The 14538-nt window shown below is 52.4% G+C and overlaps 1 protein-coding gene across 17 annotated transcripts in view; it reads right to left on the reverse strand.

Moving 5' to 3' along the window:
* Window positions 1-14538, reverse strand: part of NCOA2 (nuclear receptor coactivator 2) — a 2606235-nt gene that overhangs the window by 1264509 nt on the left and 1327188 nt on the right. For all 17 annotated transcript variants that reach the window (XM_069621172.1, XM_069621171.1, XM_069621170.1 and 14 more), the window contains one exon: window positions 14086-14190. In XM_069621172.1, the coding sequence (XP_069477273.1) occupies window positions 14086-14171 (86 nt within the window). In that variant the 5' untranslated portion in view covers window positions 14172-14190. The remainder of the gene's footprint in view (window positions 1-14085; window positions 14191-14538) is intronic.

Here is a 14538-nt window from a genome sequence, read left to right on the forward strand (position 1 = left end):
ACGAAAGAACTGAAGACGAGCTGTAAGAGGACGGCTGCTGCATCTCCTGGACCGTTGGATAGCCCGGTGAAGCCCTGCTGCAGGTCCGAATTGCTAAGTTCACCTCGACAGAGAAGCCCCTTCAAGGACAACTTCTTCCTTTGAGTTGGTGGGACCAATCAACTAGTAAGCCACCTAGATACCATTCTTGTCCGCATTTTTTGACGATCCCGTGCAGTGCAGGAGTCCCCCGACGTGGGCTCAGGAACAGTGAGATATGCAGGAACTGCCAGGAAACAACGTCTTCATCTGCATCTTTTGCTTCATACTAAGGTACTGCGCCAACCTGATTGAGAGAACGTTTCTCTTGCAGTTAAAGTTTGTGAAACTTTCCCAACTTGCAGGCCTAATCAGCTTGTGACCCAACATATGATTCTTTTTTGTACAAACTACTTCTGAGAACTTTAGCAAAGACTTTACTGTTTACTTCAACAACTGCTCTTGCCTATCCAAGACACTAGTCCATTGACTTTGGCCTAGGCCTATTGAACTGAATCGAGTCCTCTAGTGAACTATAACTATTTGCACTACCTAAGAAAGTATTTGTGATCTATTCTGCTAACTTGTGCCTTTTTACTCCTATTGAAAGTAACTGAAATGCAGTTTTGCTCCTACTTCAGGGGGAGCCTAATTTGTTCAGAAACGTATTGGTTTGCTTTGAAGTGTGCTTGTGTATAATATTAAGTTGCCTCCTTCTAGTGAATGTTTTCTAAATGATTGTGTAATAAATTAATAAGTGTTTTACCAAAAAACCTTGAGAGTAAGTGTCTACTTGAACCACTGTGATTGTAAGACCTATGTGTAACCTCTTTTACTGCTCGCATTCCCTCTTGAGAAAAGCCTGGCTGCTCAGCTCACTACCACAAAACTGTGTAGTACAGACTTATACCAAAGGTTGGTTTTGCTTACACCTGTAGTCCTAATTGTATGTGGTGGCCCCAGAGGGTACTGCATGCAATTCTGCCCAACAGGCGTCTGTTGTGACCGTCTCCTGATGAGGTGGGGTCTGGAAACCCACGCCCGCCGACAGATGCGACTGTATCGCTCGACGGAAATTCTCATCGAGAGAGAGCTTGTCCTCGAAGCTGCCCGATACCTGGATCCATGCGATCTTTAGGGTCAACTGCCGTTGTACCTTGCCCTGGATGACTGCTATCCTCTCGTCCCCCGGAGCAGCTAGTCATGATACCGTGTTGAGTTAAGACCCCAGAAACAGTGCATCTTGCGATGGTACCAAGCAAGATTTTGCATAGTTCACGAGAACCCCAACTGAGTCAGCAGCTGGACGGTTTCCGCCGTGTGTGCAACGGCGTCCTCCTTCGACTTCACTTGGGTGAGCCAGTCGTCCAGGTAGGGGTAAACGTGGATCCCTCGTAGACGCAATTGCGCCACCACTTGCACCAGGCACTTGGTGAAAATCCTTGGCGCCGATTTCAATCCGAAGGGAAGGGCCTTGAACTGATAATGTTGCCCTTGAACCACGAAGCGCAGAAACTTGCGGTATCCCTTGTGAATGGGGATGTGAAAGTAGGCACCCCCCCCTCCCCGCCCGCCCCAAGTCGAGAGTCGATAGGAAATCCCCTTCTTCCAGCAGTCCTAGCACGTGCTGAAGGGTGACCATCCGAAACTTCTGGGATCTGAGGTACTTGTTCAGACGGCAGAGGTCCAGGTTGGGCCTCCAACAGTCTGTCTTCTTCTTGACGAGGAAGTACTGAGGGTAAACTCTGGAGCCCCAGATCCTTTTTGGAACAAGCTCTATCGCTCCCTTCTGCAGCATGGCCCGCATCTCCAGCAGAAGCTGAGGGACGTGGTTTTCCTGCCTGGTGGTATGCGTGGACACTTTCGTTGGAATTCTAGGGTGTGTCCGTGGGCCAGAGCATCCAGCACCCAACGGTCGGTGGAGATGGACTTCCACAAGCTGACTAAGTTCGCCTTCCACAAGCTGACGAAGTTTGCCAGTCGGCCTCCCGCTGGGGTGCGCGGGTGGGGGCACGACATCACAGCTCGTTCAATCTTGCTCCGCCGCAGGGACACCGCCTTGGGGACCTTGGCGACGACGACAACCTCCTCCGGACTTGCTGAGGCCCCTGTAGGCCTGCTGGGCCAAAGAGCAGGGCAGTTGACGGTAAGACTATGAGCTTCCGCCGAAGCCCATGAAGGAACCTTGGGATTTTCCTCTGGATGTCCGAAAGGACGGCCGTTGCTGTTGAAGCGTGCCCAAGGCACGAGCCGCCTGGGTATCCAGCCGCATGATGACCTGGAGGGACTTGTCCACGGTCTTTCCGAACAAGTTATCTCCGTCGAAGAGCATGTCCAATACCCTCGACTGCACCTCCTGGTGAAGGTTGCCCATTTGGCGGAATCCTGTGTTGGCAATGTTCGTGGCCATTGTAATGGCATGGTCCGATGCCACCTCGCCCTCCTGCAGGATCTCCAACGCTTCCTCTCTCTTGTCATCGGGAAGGAAGTCCAGGAGGGGAGCAATTTTAAGCCAGAGCTCCCTGTCGTAGTGCGCCACGATGGCGAGGGCGCTGGCCGCCTTGATGGTCGTCGCTGCGGATGTGATGACTTGTCGTCCCATGGCGTCAAACTTCTTCCCCTCGCTGTCCAGGGGTGGGGGGGGAAGCCTGTTGATGCAGCAGAGCCAGAGGATTTATTCCTCGCCGCCGCTGAGACTACTGAATCCGGGGAAGGCTGGGACCTCAAACACTTGGGTGCAGAGTCTGGCACCCTGTACTTCTTTTCGTACCAGTCCCTCTTCGTCAGGGCCGAGGATAGGTTCTTCATAAGGGACAGCCCCTCGTCCCAAATGTCGTCCAACAGAGGAAGGAACAAGTTACTTACCTGTAACTGTTGTTCTCCAGCATGGGTCTGGCATGGATTCACATGCTCATGAATATTCCCCGTCGTCAAGCTGGGAATCCTCGGTAAAGAAAAAACCAGTATCAGTTTCGTTTCTGATCTGTCTTTCGTAGTAATAACCAATCACTGGTCTCTGCGTCATACTGACCACAGCCAATGACTGCCCTCTACCTAAGCACCGCCTCTGGCAGCCATCTTCAGATTTGGAAGCACGTGAAGTGGCAGTATGACCAAGTGAAGAGCCGCAGAGGGGTAGGCGGGAGGGTTCGCATGTGAATCCATGCCAGACCCATGCTGGAGAACAACAGTTACAGGTAAGTAACTTGTTCCTTCTCCAGCATGGGGTCTGGCATGGATTCACATGCTCATGAATAAAGAATACATAGCAGTACACACATGCACAACCACGGGAGGTGGCAAAGGCTCAACATTAAGCATCACATCAACTCAACATTAAGCATCTTACCTCCTCACCAGGCTCACCTCAGGCGAACAGGTTGCGCAGCACTGCTTGGCCGACCCTGGACTCCTCCCTGGAATCCCGGTCGACGCAGTAGAATTTCGTGAAGGTGTGCGTCGACCTCCACGTAGCAGCCCTGCATATGTCCAGCAGGGGCACACCAGATAGGAACGCCGTGGTAGCTGCGATCGCTCTGGTGGAATGGGCTCTCGGAAGGCCAGGCAGCGGTCGGTTTGCCAACCGGTGACAGCACATGATACAGCCGGAGAGCCATCTGGAGATGGAAGCCTTCGAGAGAGCCTTCCCCTGATTGACAGGTCCAAAGTTCACAAAGAGTTGTGACGTCTTCCGAAAACCCTTCGTGCGGTCCAAGTAGAACTTCAGCGCTCTAGCTACATCCAGCGAGTGCAAAGTCCTCTCAGCCGGCGATGAAGGCGACGGGAAAAACACAGGTAACACCAAGGGTTCGTTGAGATGGAAGTCCGACGGTACCTTGGGCATGAAGGAGGGGTGCGTCCTGAGCACTACCCTCGTGTCGTGGAAAGTCAAGTACGGGGCCTTGCAGGAAAGGGCCTGGATCTCTCCCACTCGTCGTGCGGAGGTGATGGCCACAAGAAAAGCTGTTTTCCACGATAGAAACTTCAACGGGGCCGAGTGCAGAGGCTCGAACGGAGGTCCCATGAGCTTGGTCAGCACCACGTTGAGCTCCCACGCCGGGGCCGGAGCCTTCACCGGCGGGAACGATCTGAACAGTCCCTTCATGAACTCTTTCACCAGACGATGAGACCACAAGGACGTCCGCCCCGTGGTTCTGGTGTATCGGGAGATCGCAGCAAGATGAATCTTGATGGACGCGTGTGCCAGACCAGCTTTGGCCAGCGTCCGCAGGTACGGCAGTACTTGGGGAGCCGTAATCCGTAGAGGGTTAATCTTCTGTGCGTGGCACCAGACAGAGAACCTCTTCCATTTGTGTCCGTAGCATTTAAGAGTCGAGGACGCCCTGGCCTTTGCAAGAACCTCTCTGCAATCGGCCGGTATGTCGTATCCTCCAAACTCTAGCGCTGCAGGAGCCAGGCCTGCAAGTTCAGCGACTTCGGGTCGTGGTGGAGGATGGCGCCTCCTTCCCTGGAGAGTAGATCCGCGTCCGCCGGCAGCTTGATCGGCGGGGACGCTGACAAGTCCAGAAGGTCCGGGAACCATATCTGCCTCGGCCACGCAGGTGCGACGAGGATCATCCTGCACCGTGACCTCTTGAGCTGGTTGACGAGCCGGATTAGCAGAGGCAAGGGAGGGAACGCGTAGAGGAACAGGCCCTCCCAGGGGAACGAGAAAGCATCGCCCATGCTCCTCGTCTGGGGAAACCTGCTGGCGAACCTCCGGCACTTGGTGTTCGTCGCCGTCGCGAACAGGTCGATCTGGGGTGTGCCCCACCGTCGGAAGAGGCGATCCACCAGATCCTGCCGTAGTTCCCACTCGTGGCACGAGCGCAGCTCCCTGCTGAGTGAGTCGGCGATGGTGTTTTTTATCCCTGCCAGATGAAACGGCACCAGAAAAATCCCTTGGGCGACGGCCCAATGCCACAGGTCCTGCGCCTCCTTGGACAGCGCTGGGGACCTGGTTCCGCCCTGTTTCCTGATGTAAAACATGGTGGTGGTGTTGTCGGTGAAGATCCTCACCACCTTGCCCTTGAGGGACGGAAGGAAGGACCTGAGGGCCCAAAACACTGCACGGAGCTCCAGGACGTTGATATGCAGGGACTTCTCCGTCGGGAGCCAGAGTCCCCTTGCGTGCAGATTTTCGGTGTGCGCTCCCCACCCTTCCAGGGAGGCATCCGTGGTCACAGTCTCCTGGTGGGCTGGGGTCTGGAAGTCCATGCCCGCCGTCAGATGCGCGCGGGTGCCCCACCACCGTATCGCTCGTCGGAAACTCTCGTCGAGCTTGATCCTTTCCTCGAAGCTGCCCGTCGTCTGGATCCAGCGCGCATCCAGGAATTCTTGCAACGGGCGCATCCGGAGCCTGCACATGGGAATGAGGTAGATGCAGGAAGACATCATCCCGAGGAGGGACTTGATGGACCTCACTTTGGCCGCGTCGGCCACCAACATCCGTTGCACCTTGCCCAAGATGGTCCTGGTCCTCTCCTCCGACGGGGAGGCCAGAAGGGACACTGTGTCGAGCCTCGCTCCCAGAAACAGTGCGACTTGCGCGGGCACCAGGTGGGATTTGGCGTAGTTCACGGAGAATCCCAGGTCCGTGAGGAGTTGGACGGTCCTTGCCGTGTGGACCACGGCGAGCTCCCTCGTCTTAGCGCGGATGAGCCAGTCGTCCAGGTAGGGGTAGACGTGAATCCCCTCGCGGCGCAGCTGCGCCGCCACCGGTGCGAGGCACTTGGTGAATACCCTGGGTGCCGACCGTAGTCCGAAGGGAAGGGCTTTGAACTGGTAATGACGCCCTTGGACCACGAATCTGAGGAATTTTCGGTGCCCCTTTAGGATGGGAATGTGGAAGTAGGCATCCTCCAAATCCAACGACGATAGGAAGTCTCCTTCCTCCAGCTGACCCAGGACGTGCTGGAGGGTGACCATCCGGAACTTCTGCGCCTTGATGAACTTGTTCAGACGTCGCAGGTCTAGGATGGGGCGCCATCCTCCCGTCTTCTTCTTCACGAGGAAGTATCTCGAGTAGACTCCGGAACCCCGAAGCCTCTTTGGGACGAGTTCGATGGCGCCCTTTCTGAGCATCGCCTTTACCTCCAGGAGAAGTTGAGGGACGTGAAGTTCTTTCCTGGCCACGGGGGGGGACGCGCGGGCACCTTCTTTGAAACTCGAGCGCGTGGCCCCGGGCCAGGGCGTCCAGCACCCAACGGTCGGTGGAGATGGACTCCCACACGCTGACGAAGCCCGCCAGCCGGCCTCCCACCGGGGTGCTTCGGTGGGGGCCCGACCCCACGGCCGGTTCAATCCTGCTTGGACGCGGCCTTGCCGCCTTGACCTCCTTGGCGACGACGGCGGGGTCCGCTAGACTTGCCTCGTCCTCTGTAGGCCTCTTGCGACGACGAGCGGGCCGCTTGACGGTAGGAAGCGAAACCGCCGCCGGAACCTTTGGAGGCGCCCTTGCCTCCGCCGCTCCGAAAGGGCGTCCGTCGTTGCAGGACTCCAAGGGCCCGGGCCGTCTCAGTATCCGCCTTGATGGCCTGAAGGGAATCGTCCACTGTCTTCCCAAACAGGTTGTTCCCGTCGAAGGGCATGTCCAGGACTCTGGTCTGGACGTCCTGCCGGAAGTCCGTAGCTTTGAGCCATCCACGACGTCGAAGGCAAACGCCGTTGCCCAGCTGGCGGAACCCAGTGTCGGCGATGTCCGTCGCCACGGTGATGGCGTGGTCCGAGGCCACCTCACCTTCCTGCAGGATCTCAAGGGCCTCCGCCCTCTTGTCGTCCGGCAGAAAATCCAGCAGGGGAGCTATCTTGTACCAGAGCTCCCTGTCGTAGCGGGCCACGATAGCCAAGGCGTTGGCCGCTTTAATCGTCGTCGCTGCCGACGAGATGACTCTACGTCCCATAGCATCCAATTTCTTTCCCTCGCCGTCCGGCGGGGAAGTCGATGTGGAGGCCGCACCCCCCCCCGCTTTCTTCCTGGCTGCCGCGGAGACGACGGAGTCCGGGGTAGGCTGCGCCCGGAGGCATAGGGGGGCCGTGTCCGGGACCCGGTACTTTTTCTCGTACCGGTCTCTTCTAGCTGGCGTCGTGGAAGGGTTCTTGAGGAGGGAAAGGCCCTCATCCCAAATGTCGTCCAACAGAGGCACTGCGAGGACCGTCTTCCTCTTGGCCTCGCGCCGCTGATAAAGGAAGCCTTCCTTTTTCTTCTCCTCAGGGCAGAGTTGGAAAAGCTCGGAAGCCCTGGAGATCATGGAGTGGAAAGATCCGATCTCGTCGGGCGGAGAAGCCCTGGTGGGAGGCGACGAGGGAAAATCCTCGTCGTATGCCTCGTCGTCCGTACCCGTCGCTGCCGTGTCAGTCCCCGTATCATCCCCTCGGGTGGACGGGGAGGAGGGCTGGAAGGGGCGCGACGGTTGAAAAGGAGGTGGTGGATGGATCCTTCTTTTCTTGGTAGGGGGAACACCAGAAGGTCCCGGTTCTGGATCCCCCGACGGGAGAGGTTCCTCCGTCGGTAACGGTAGCCTCGTCCTTATCTCGGAGCATAAGGACTGTATGGCCAACAAAATGGCCGCCGAGTTGTCTTGCGGCGCTGGCAGAGGGGAATCCGAAGGGCGAGCAGGGGCCCCGTCGGTATCCTCGACGATGTCGTCGTCGTCACCTGCGTCGGGGTCCATTCCGACGGGCTGGCCTTCTTCCACGCCTAGGCCGTGGCTTAAGACCTCGATCAGCTCCTCTTCTGAGGTTGAGGCCGAATCTACGACGACGCCCTGCCCCCCCTTCTTCTTCCCCACGGAGGGTTTCACGGGGGTCCTATCGATGGGCACAAAGGAAGACTCCCTCCGAGGAGGCAGGGAGATTCTGGGCCCTGAGGTCGCCACCACTGGTGCAGCCACCACAGGCTGAGCCAGGGCCGCCGCGACCGTTTCGATAGAGGGCTTGGTCGGATGGATCAAGGCCTTCACCACCTTAGGTGCGCTCACCGCCTTATCCTTGAGGGAGGGGGCACTGCCACGCTCCTCCTCTGCCTTAGAGCTCGACCGGGGCCTCTCCAGGAGCTTCGCCGGGTGCTCGGCCTTCCTCTTACCCGACCCAGAGCGTTGGCTCGTGGTTGATGGTGCGCCCTGCCTGGCGCTCGTAGAGCCCGACCGTTCGGCGCTCCCGGTGCCAGCGGACTCGCGGTGCTTGGCCTTATGTTGGGCCCCCGTCGCCGGGGCGCCCTCAAAGGTCTTAGAAGACCGCTCGGATTTCTTCTTCTTCTCGCCAGACGGGCTCTTACCCTCCAGCCAGTTGGCGAGACGTTGATGGCGGTCCTTCATGGTCCGTTCCGACATGTTGCCGCAAAACGCACAGTCCTTCTCCACGTGCGTCTTGTCCTCATGAAGGCAGTAAAGGCAGAAAGAGTGTTCGTCCTCCTTGAAGACGTTCTGCAGCTGGCATCCAGGGCAGACCCTGAACAGCTTTCCGGGCGTCGAGCTTCCCTTCTCCTGGGCCATCTCCGAGACCGGGCCTGAGAAGCTTCTGGAGTCCTCCGAAGTGTAGCTCGACGAAATCTTCACCCTTGAGGGGCACAGATGAATCCGACACGGGTCCCCGTTGATCGGATGTAGGATCGGTGGAGCTTGAGGCTCTTTTGACCGAAAGAATCGAAGTTTTTTGTGAAAAGCGCGAAAAATAGCACTAACGCTCGAGAGCAATAGCACGAGGATCCCAACACATGAACGTGTGGTAAAAATCTGAAGATGGCTGCCAGAGGCGGTGCTTAGGTAGAGGGCAGTCATTGGCTGTGGTCAGTATGACGCAGAGACCAGTGATTGGTTATTACTACGAAAGACAGATCAGAAACGAAACTGATACTGGTTTTTTCTTTACCGAGGATTCCCAGCCTGACGACGGGGAATATTCATGAGCATGTGAATCCATGCCAGACCCCATGCTGGAGAATCAACAGCACGGTCTTCCTCTTTGGCTCGCGGCGCTGGTACAGGAAACCCCCTTTCTTCTTTTCCTTGCGGGTCAGCTGAAACAGGTCCGAGGCCCTAGAGATCATGGCATGGAACAAGCCAAACTTGTCGGGTGGTGAGGCTCTGGGCGGCGGACACAGGAGGTCTCTGAACCCGCCGTCGTCGTCCGTGCCCGTCGTCATGTCCGGTTCAGATGTCTCCCTTGTCGGGGTCCCTCCCGTAGGCCTTGGCCTCGACGAATTACTTCTCCAGGAGAGTAGAAAGCTCCTCCTCAGAGGAGATGTCCATGCCCTGCAGGACTACCGTGCCCCCACCCTTCTTTTCGATTAGGGGGGACTGTTTCGGGGATATGATGGGCATCACCTTCTCCGGCATCTTCTCTTTGGGCTGGAGCGACGATTCCCTCCTAGCAGGCAGGGAAACTCTCGTCTTAGGGACCGTACCCTGCGAAACCGCGTTCACGGCCTTCGCTAGAGACGCCACCATGCCTTCTCCGGTCACGTGGTCCGACTTCCTCTTCTTTGCCAAACCGGAGCGTTGGCTCGTGGTCGAAGGTGCCGGGGACGCTGTGCTCGTCCTGGCTGCCGGGGAGCCCGTTGCAACGGTGCTCACGGTGCCCGCGGACTCGCAGTGCTTGGCCTTATTTTGGGACCCTGTCGCTGGGGCGCCCTCAAAAGGTCTTAGAAGAGTGCTCAGATTTCTTCTTGTGGCTGGGGGAGGTATGTTGCCGGGACTCACCCGTTGCAGGGGCCTTGACCTGGAGCCACTTTGTGAGGCGCCTGCGCCAGTCTTTCATGGTGCGTGGCACCATCTCCTGGGAAAACGCACAGTCATCCTCCACGTGTGTTTGGTCTGAATTCAGGCAGTAGAAGCACACAGAGTGCCCATTGTCCAAGTAGATGTTCTGCAGGCCGCATCCTGGACAAATCCTGAACAGAGGCGTCAAATCTTCCTTCTCCTCTGCCATCTCCACGTGGGGTAGGCCTTGAAGAAGCTTCTGGAATCCTCCAAGAAGAAACTCGACAAAAAAATCACCCTTGAGGGGTGCTGAAGAATCCGAAAAACGGGTCCCCGTTAATCGGAAGATGGATCGATGGAGCTTGAGGTTCCATGGACTGAAAAAATAGAGTAGAACTCTTAGAAAAATCGCAAAACGCAGTAAAAGCTTGAGAGCTATAGCACGAGGACTTCCAACACTTGAATGTGCAGTAAAAATCTGAAGATGGCTGCCAGAGGAGGGGCTTAGGTAGAGGGCAGCCATTGGTTAGGGGCAGTATGACCCAGAGACCAGTGATTGGTTGTTAGGAGAAAGACAGTTCAGAAGTGAAACTAAAACTGATTTTTTCTTTACCGAGGATTCCCAGCCTGACGACAGGGAATATTCATGAGCATGTGAATCCATGCCAGCCCCCATGCTGGAGAATATGACATGAAGGACTTTAATGAGAAAGTGCCCCAAAGACAAAGAGGAGGTATGGGTGGTCATTGTGGAGATTTGGTATTACTACCCTAAAGAAAGAAGTAGCCAGCACTGGAGCGTGCCCCTCACCAGGGACTTTTCCAGCCATCTCACCTTATTCCTCCTCATCCTGTCCTCCAAGAGACCAATTTTTTATTCCCTAACTCCCACACCAAATCTTGCCAAATTATACCTGAATTTAGCAAAGTCTTGTCAATACACAACTACATTCCGCCCCTTTTGTTCTTTCCGAAGCACAATTACGAAAAGCTGCAGGACTGGCACGCATATCACTTAGGTAAGAGGATGTAAGTTACATGGCTATGATTCAGTCTGGGATAATATACTTCATAGCACAATCAGTCGCGACTCAGGCCCACTACCAACAAAGAATACAATACCGAGCTCAGGAAATGGAAAGGCAACAAGGGAGTAGAGCCAACACAGCAGAAAGGTTAACTGGAAGCACATGAATGACGAGGGTGACGGCAAAGCTAGACAACTGTAAAGGTGAGCGTGACTTTGTGTCATGGTTCTATAACTCATGGAAGAATTTCCATACATGCAAAGAAATTAAAGATAACTGGGAGATTAATTGAAAACAATGAAAAACAGGCAACAGCAAGAGATGTGGCTGGTGGAACTTCCCAAGCTATAGCTTTCGGGTCAGGAAAAACATCTAAAATTCCAGCCATTCAAACACCTCTTTATTCATTAAAAAAGCAAGGAAAGCACCCAAACAACTGCCCTTTTTGTAGTGTGCTTAATATGTCCGTCACATGAAATATACTGTAGGTGAAAGAGCAAAACAGAGCACAATGAGGTATAATTCCCACACAAAAAATTCACAAGCCTAACTAGAAGGAAAAGAAACTTCAAATACATGGAGACAATTTCTGCAAGCGAGCTGGCCTCATTTTGAATTAGACAATAGTGGTAAAACATTAAGTATTTTGAAATGCTGCATTTTCACTGCTCCACCTATATGTTTTAGCATTAAAATCCAGAAATAAAACTGCATTTGAATAGAGGTAATTACGTACACATAAATGCAGTAATTGGGGCGAAATGACCCATGCATCATTAGAATATGCAGCAATAAAGAATGTCCCACAAAGGAGTCCAAGGGGACTGCAAATTGGGAAGAACTAGTAAGTCTACATGACTGTACTGTTACTGTGTCGTTACTGGATGTGATTATAATAATTGAGTTTGGCTGTATTACCGGCAAATCACATCATACCATATCATAAACTCCTAGGATGAACGCATTGCCAAATCAAACTCTAGCATGAAGGAACTTTTCTTCATACTGAAAGAATTACAGTCACCAATAGCCACATCTGATATTTGTACCAAGGACAAGTCCTGGTGTGCAGATATCCAACATGCATTAGCAAATAAAATAAACACGCTCCAAAATAAAATACAGCAAAAAAGACACGCTTAACCCACAGCACTTGTCCAATATCCCGCCGCCAAGTGACTCACCTACGGCACGCAACAAATTTCACTTCACCAAAACTTCTACCTTAGAGGTAGAAAAAAATCATCCTTTCGCTCAAACCTTCCAACTATAAAGGGGATATCTGCCCAGCACAGTTAATAAAAGATGCTGCCAGAGACCTATCACCATTCATCGCCAAATTGATTAATGCTTCCTTTGCCTCAGGTACCATCCTGGCCAATTTAAAACATTCCTGGGTGCTCACACACCTTAAAAAGCAGATACTGGATCCTCTCATCCCCACCAATTACCGTCCCATTACCACAGTACCTAAACTACTTAAAATACTGGACAAAGCTGCATATATCCTAATTCAGAAATACCTAGAACTGAATAAGCTCCTAGGAGCTAGACAATCTGGCTTCTGCCCACTACACGGGACAAAACTGCCTTAATTGACTTCAAAACCCAAATCGAGGTGAAAGATATTGGCAAGGCAGCACTTCTGTGCCTACTTGATCTCTCAGCTGCATCTGATCTCGTGGATCATAAGGTCCTCTGCAGACACCTGGACTCTGCTGCCCACTTCTCCTCTGAGGCTATCAGATTCGTAGAATAATTCCTGAGCGAGGGTAGCATGAGATTATTCTCTCCATCGGCAGCCGCAGACCCTACCCCCATCTTGTGTGGCGTTCCTCAGGGCTCATGTGTCTCGCCAACTCTATACAATATTTTCACCAAGCCCTTGTTTGATGATCTGGGCCTTCTGGGTATCACCTACACTAACTAGGCAGATGATACACAGATTCTCCTCCCGCTTTCTGGGGATCATAATAAGGACATGGAGTTAGTGAACAGGGTATATCTTATCATCCAGGCATGGATGGCCACTCATGGCCTATGCTTGAACAATAAGACGGAGTTGATAATCCTGGGCACGCATGCTAACATTAAAAAATTAGGCCAGGGATTTTCCTCATTCAATATCAACGGAAATATCATCAAAGTTTCTAAGGAAGTAAAAACCATTGGTTTCTACCTTGATTCCACCATGTCCTTTGACAAACAAGTAAAATCTCTGGCCTCTACCACTGCCTACACTTGCAAGCTGATAAGAGCTGGCAAGCCATTCCTTTCCATCATCAGCTGCATGATCCTGGCTAGAGCCTTAATACTCTCCAGAATTGACTACTGTAATGCCCTTTACAGCGGCGCTAACAAAACCACCATCCAGAGGCTACAAACACTACAAAACAATGACTTGAGAGCAGCGCTTGGCATAAATAAAAGAGTACATATCTCCTCCATCAGACGCCAACACAAATGGCTTTCCACCGATAACAAAATACAGCTAGAAATGATATCACTGACCCATAAAGCTTTAAATAACGCTGCCCCTAGTTACCTCTCAGATAAAATTTATAGAAGAACATATAATAGACCAACTAGAGCTGGTAATGCCAACCACCTGGTAATACCTAGATATAAGCTTACTACGATTGGTGGCAACAGCTTTCCAGTGAAGGCTGCTAAACTCTGGAATTTACTGCCACAAAATCTGAGAATAGACCAACCCTACCTACTCTTTTGAAAGAACGCTATCAAACACATCATCTCCAATGATTGGCCCACTCCTACCTAGACCATTGGAACACTCCCATTATTCCAATATTCCCAGTTGAACAATGTTACATTGTCGGCAATGTTATGTGTAATTTATTCTGTTATTTTGTGATTCAGTGTACTATATTGTAATCTGTACAAATGTGTAACTTCGTAAGCCTTGTATTATCTTATTGCTGCATGTGCCCTGTTACCCATGGGTTTGGTGCGCATTAGAAGTGAATAAACAAAAACAAAGTGCTGCATGAGAAAAAGTGCAGTAAGCTATACTGGTATGGGATGAATTAAATCTGCATGCAATGGCATTTTAGGGGGCAGAAAGCCTTCAATGACTGATAAGCACATAGATATTCATTCATTAGGAATAATGTTCTCTAGTTTGCCTTGATGGATTTTTAAATTAGAGCTGTTTGGTAGGAGTTTGGGGTTTGCAGCTAAGAATCTTTAACAATTTAACATTGCTATATGTTTTTGTTTGTTCTGCTTTAGCCACCTCAATGGCACTTTGGTGGCATAATCAACACTTTGTAAGTTAAGTCAAACAGTCAAAATAAGTGTTTTTAGCCCAATAAACTAACCTGGGTCCAAGCGGATCAGAGCATTCCTTGCGCTTTCCCAACTCTGCCCTTTGTAGGTCAGAGGTATTTTCTCCAATTCCACTCATTTTGAACACATATCAGCAACTAGAACAGAAGAACATCATGTTTAGAGCCAAAAATGTTCCAACGGAAGAGAAACAGATTGTATGATAATCATGAGACACTTTGCAAACAGCGATTCATCGACTGAATAGTGCACACAACTGAAGGCATGGACTGTGGATCACACATTCTGATTTGGCTTCAATGGAAGGAAATTGTATCGCCCAACAAGTTGACAATACTCGCACTTCTCGAAAAAAGGAGACATACAGCAATATGCTTTTCTAGTGCCCTAAATCAATGTCATAGATGCATGTCAACGCCACCCTTTCCAAGTCTTTTGAAAACGCTTCAAGCGATGCCTCACAATGGCTATAGCTAAGGGATACT

The sequence above is a fragment of the Ambystoma mexicanum genome, chromosome 5q (assembly GCF_040938575.1).
Source record: "Ambystoma mexicanum isolate Mex_15411 chromosome 5q, UKY_AmexF1_1, whole genome shotgun sequence".
NCBI lineage: Eukaryota > Metazoa > Chordata > Amphibia > Caudata > Ambystomatidae > Ambystoma > Ambystoma mexicanum.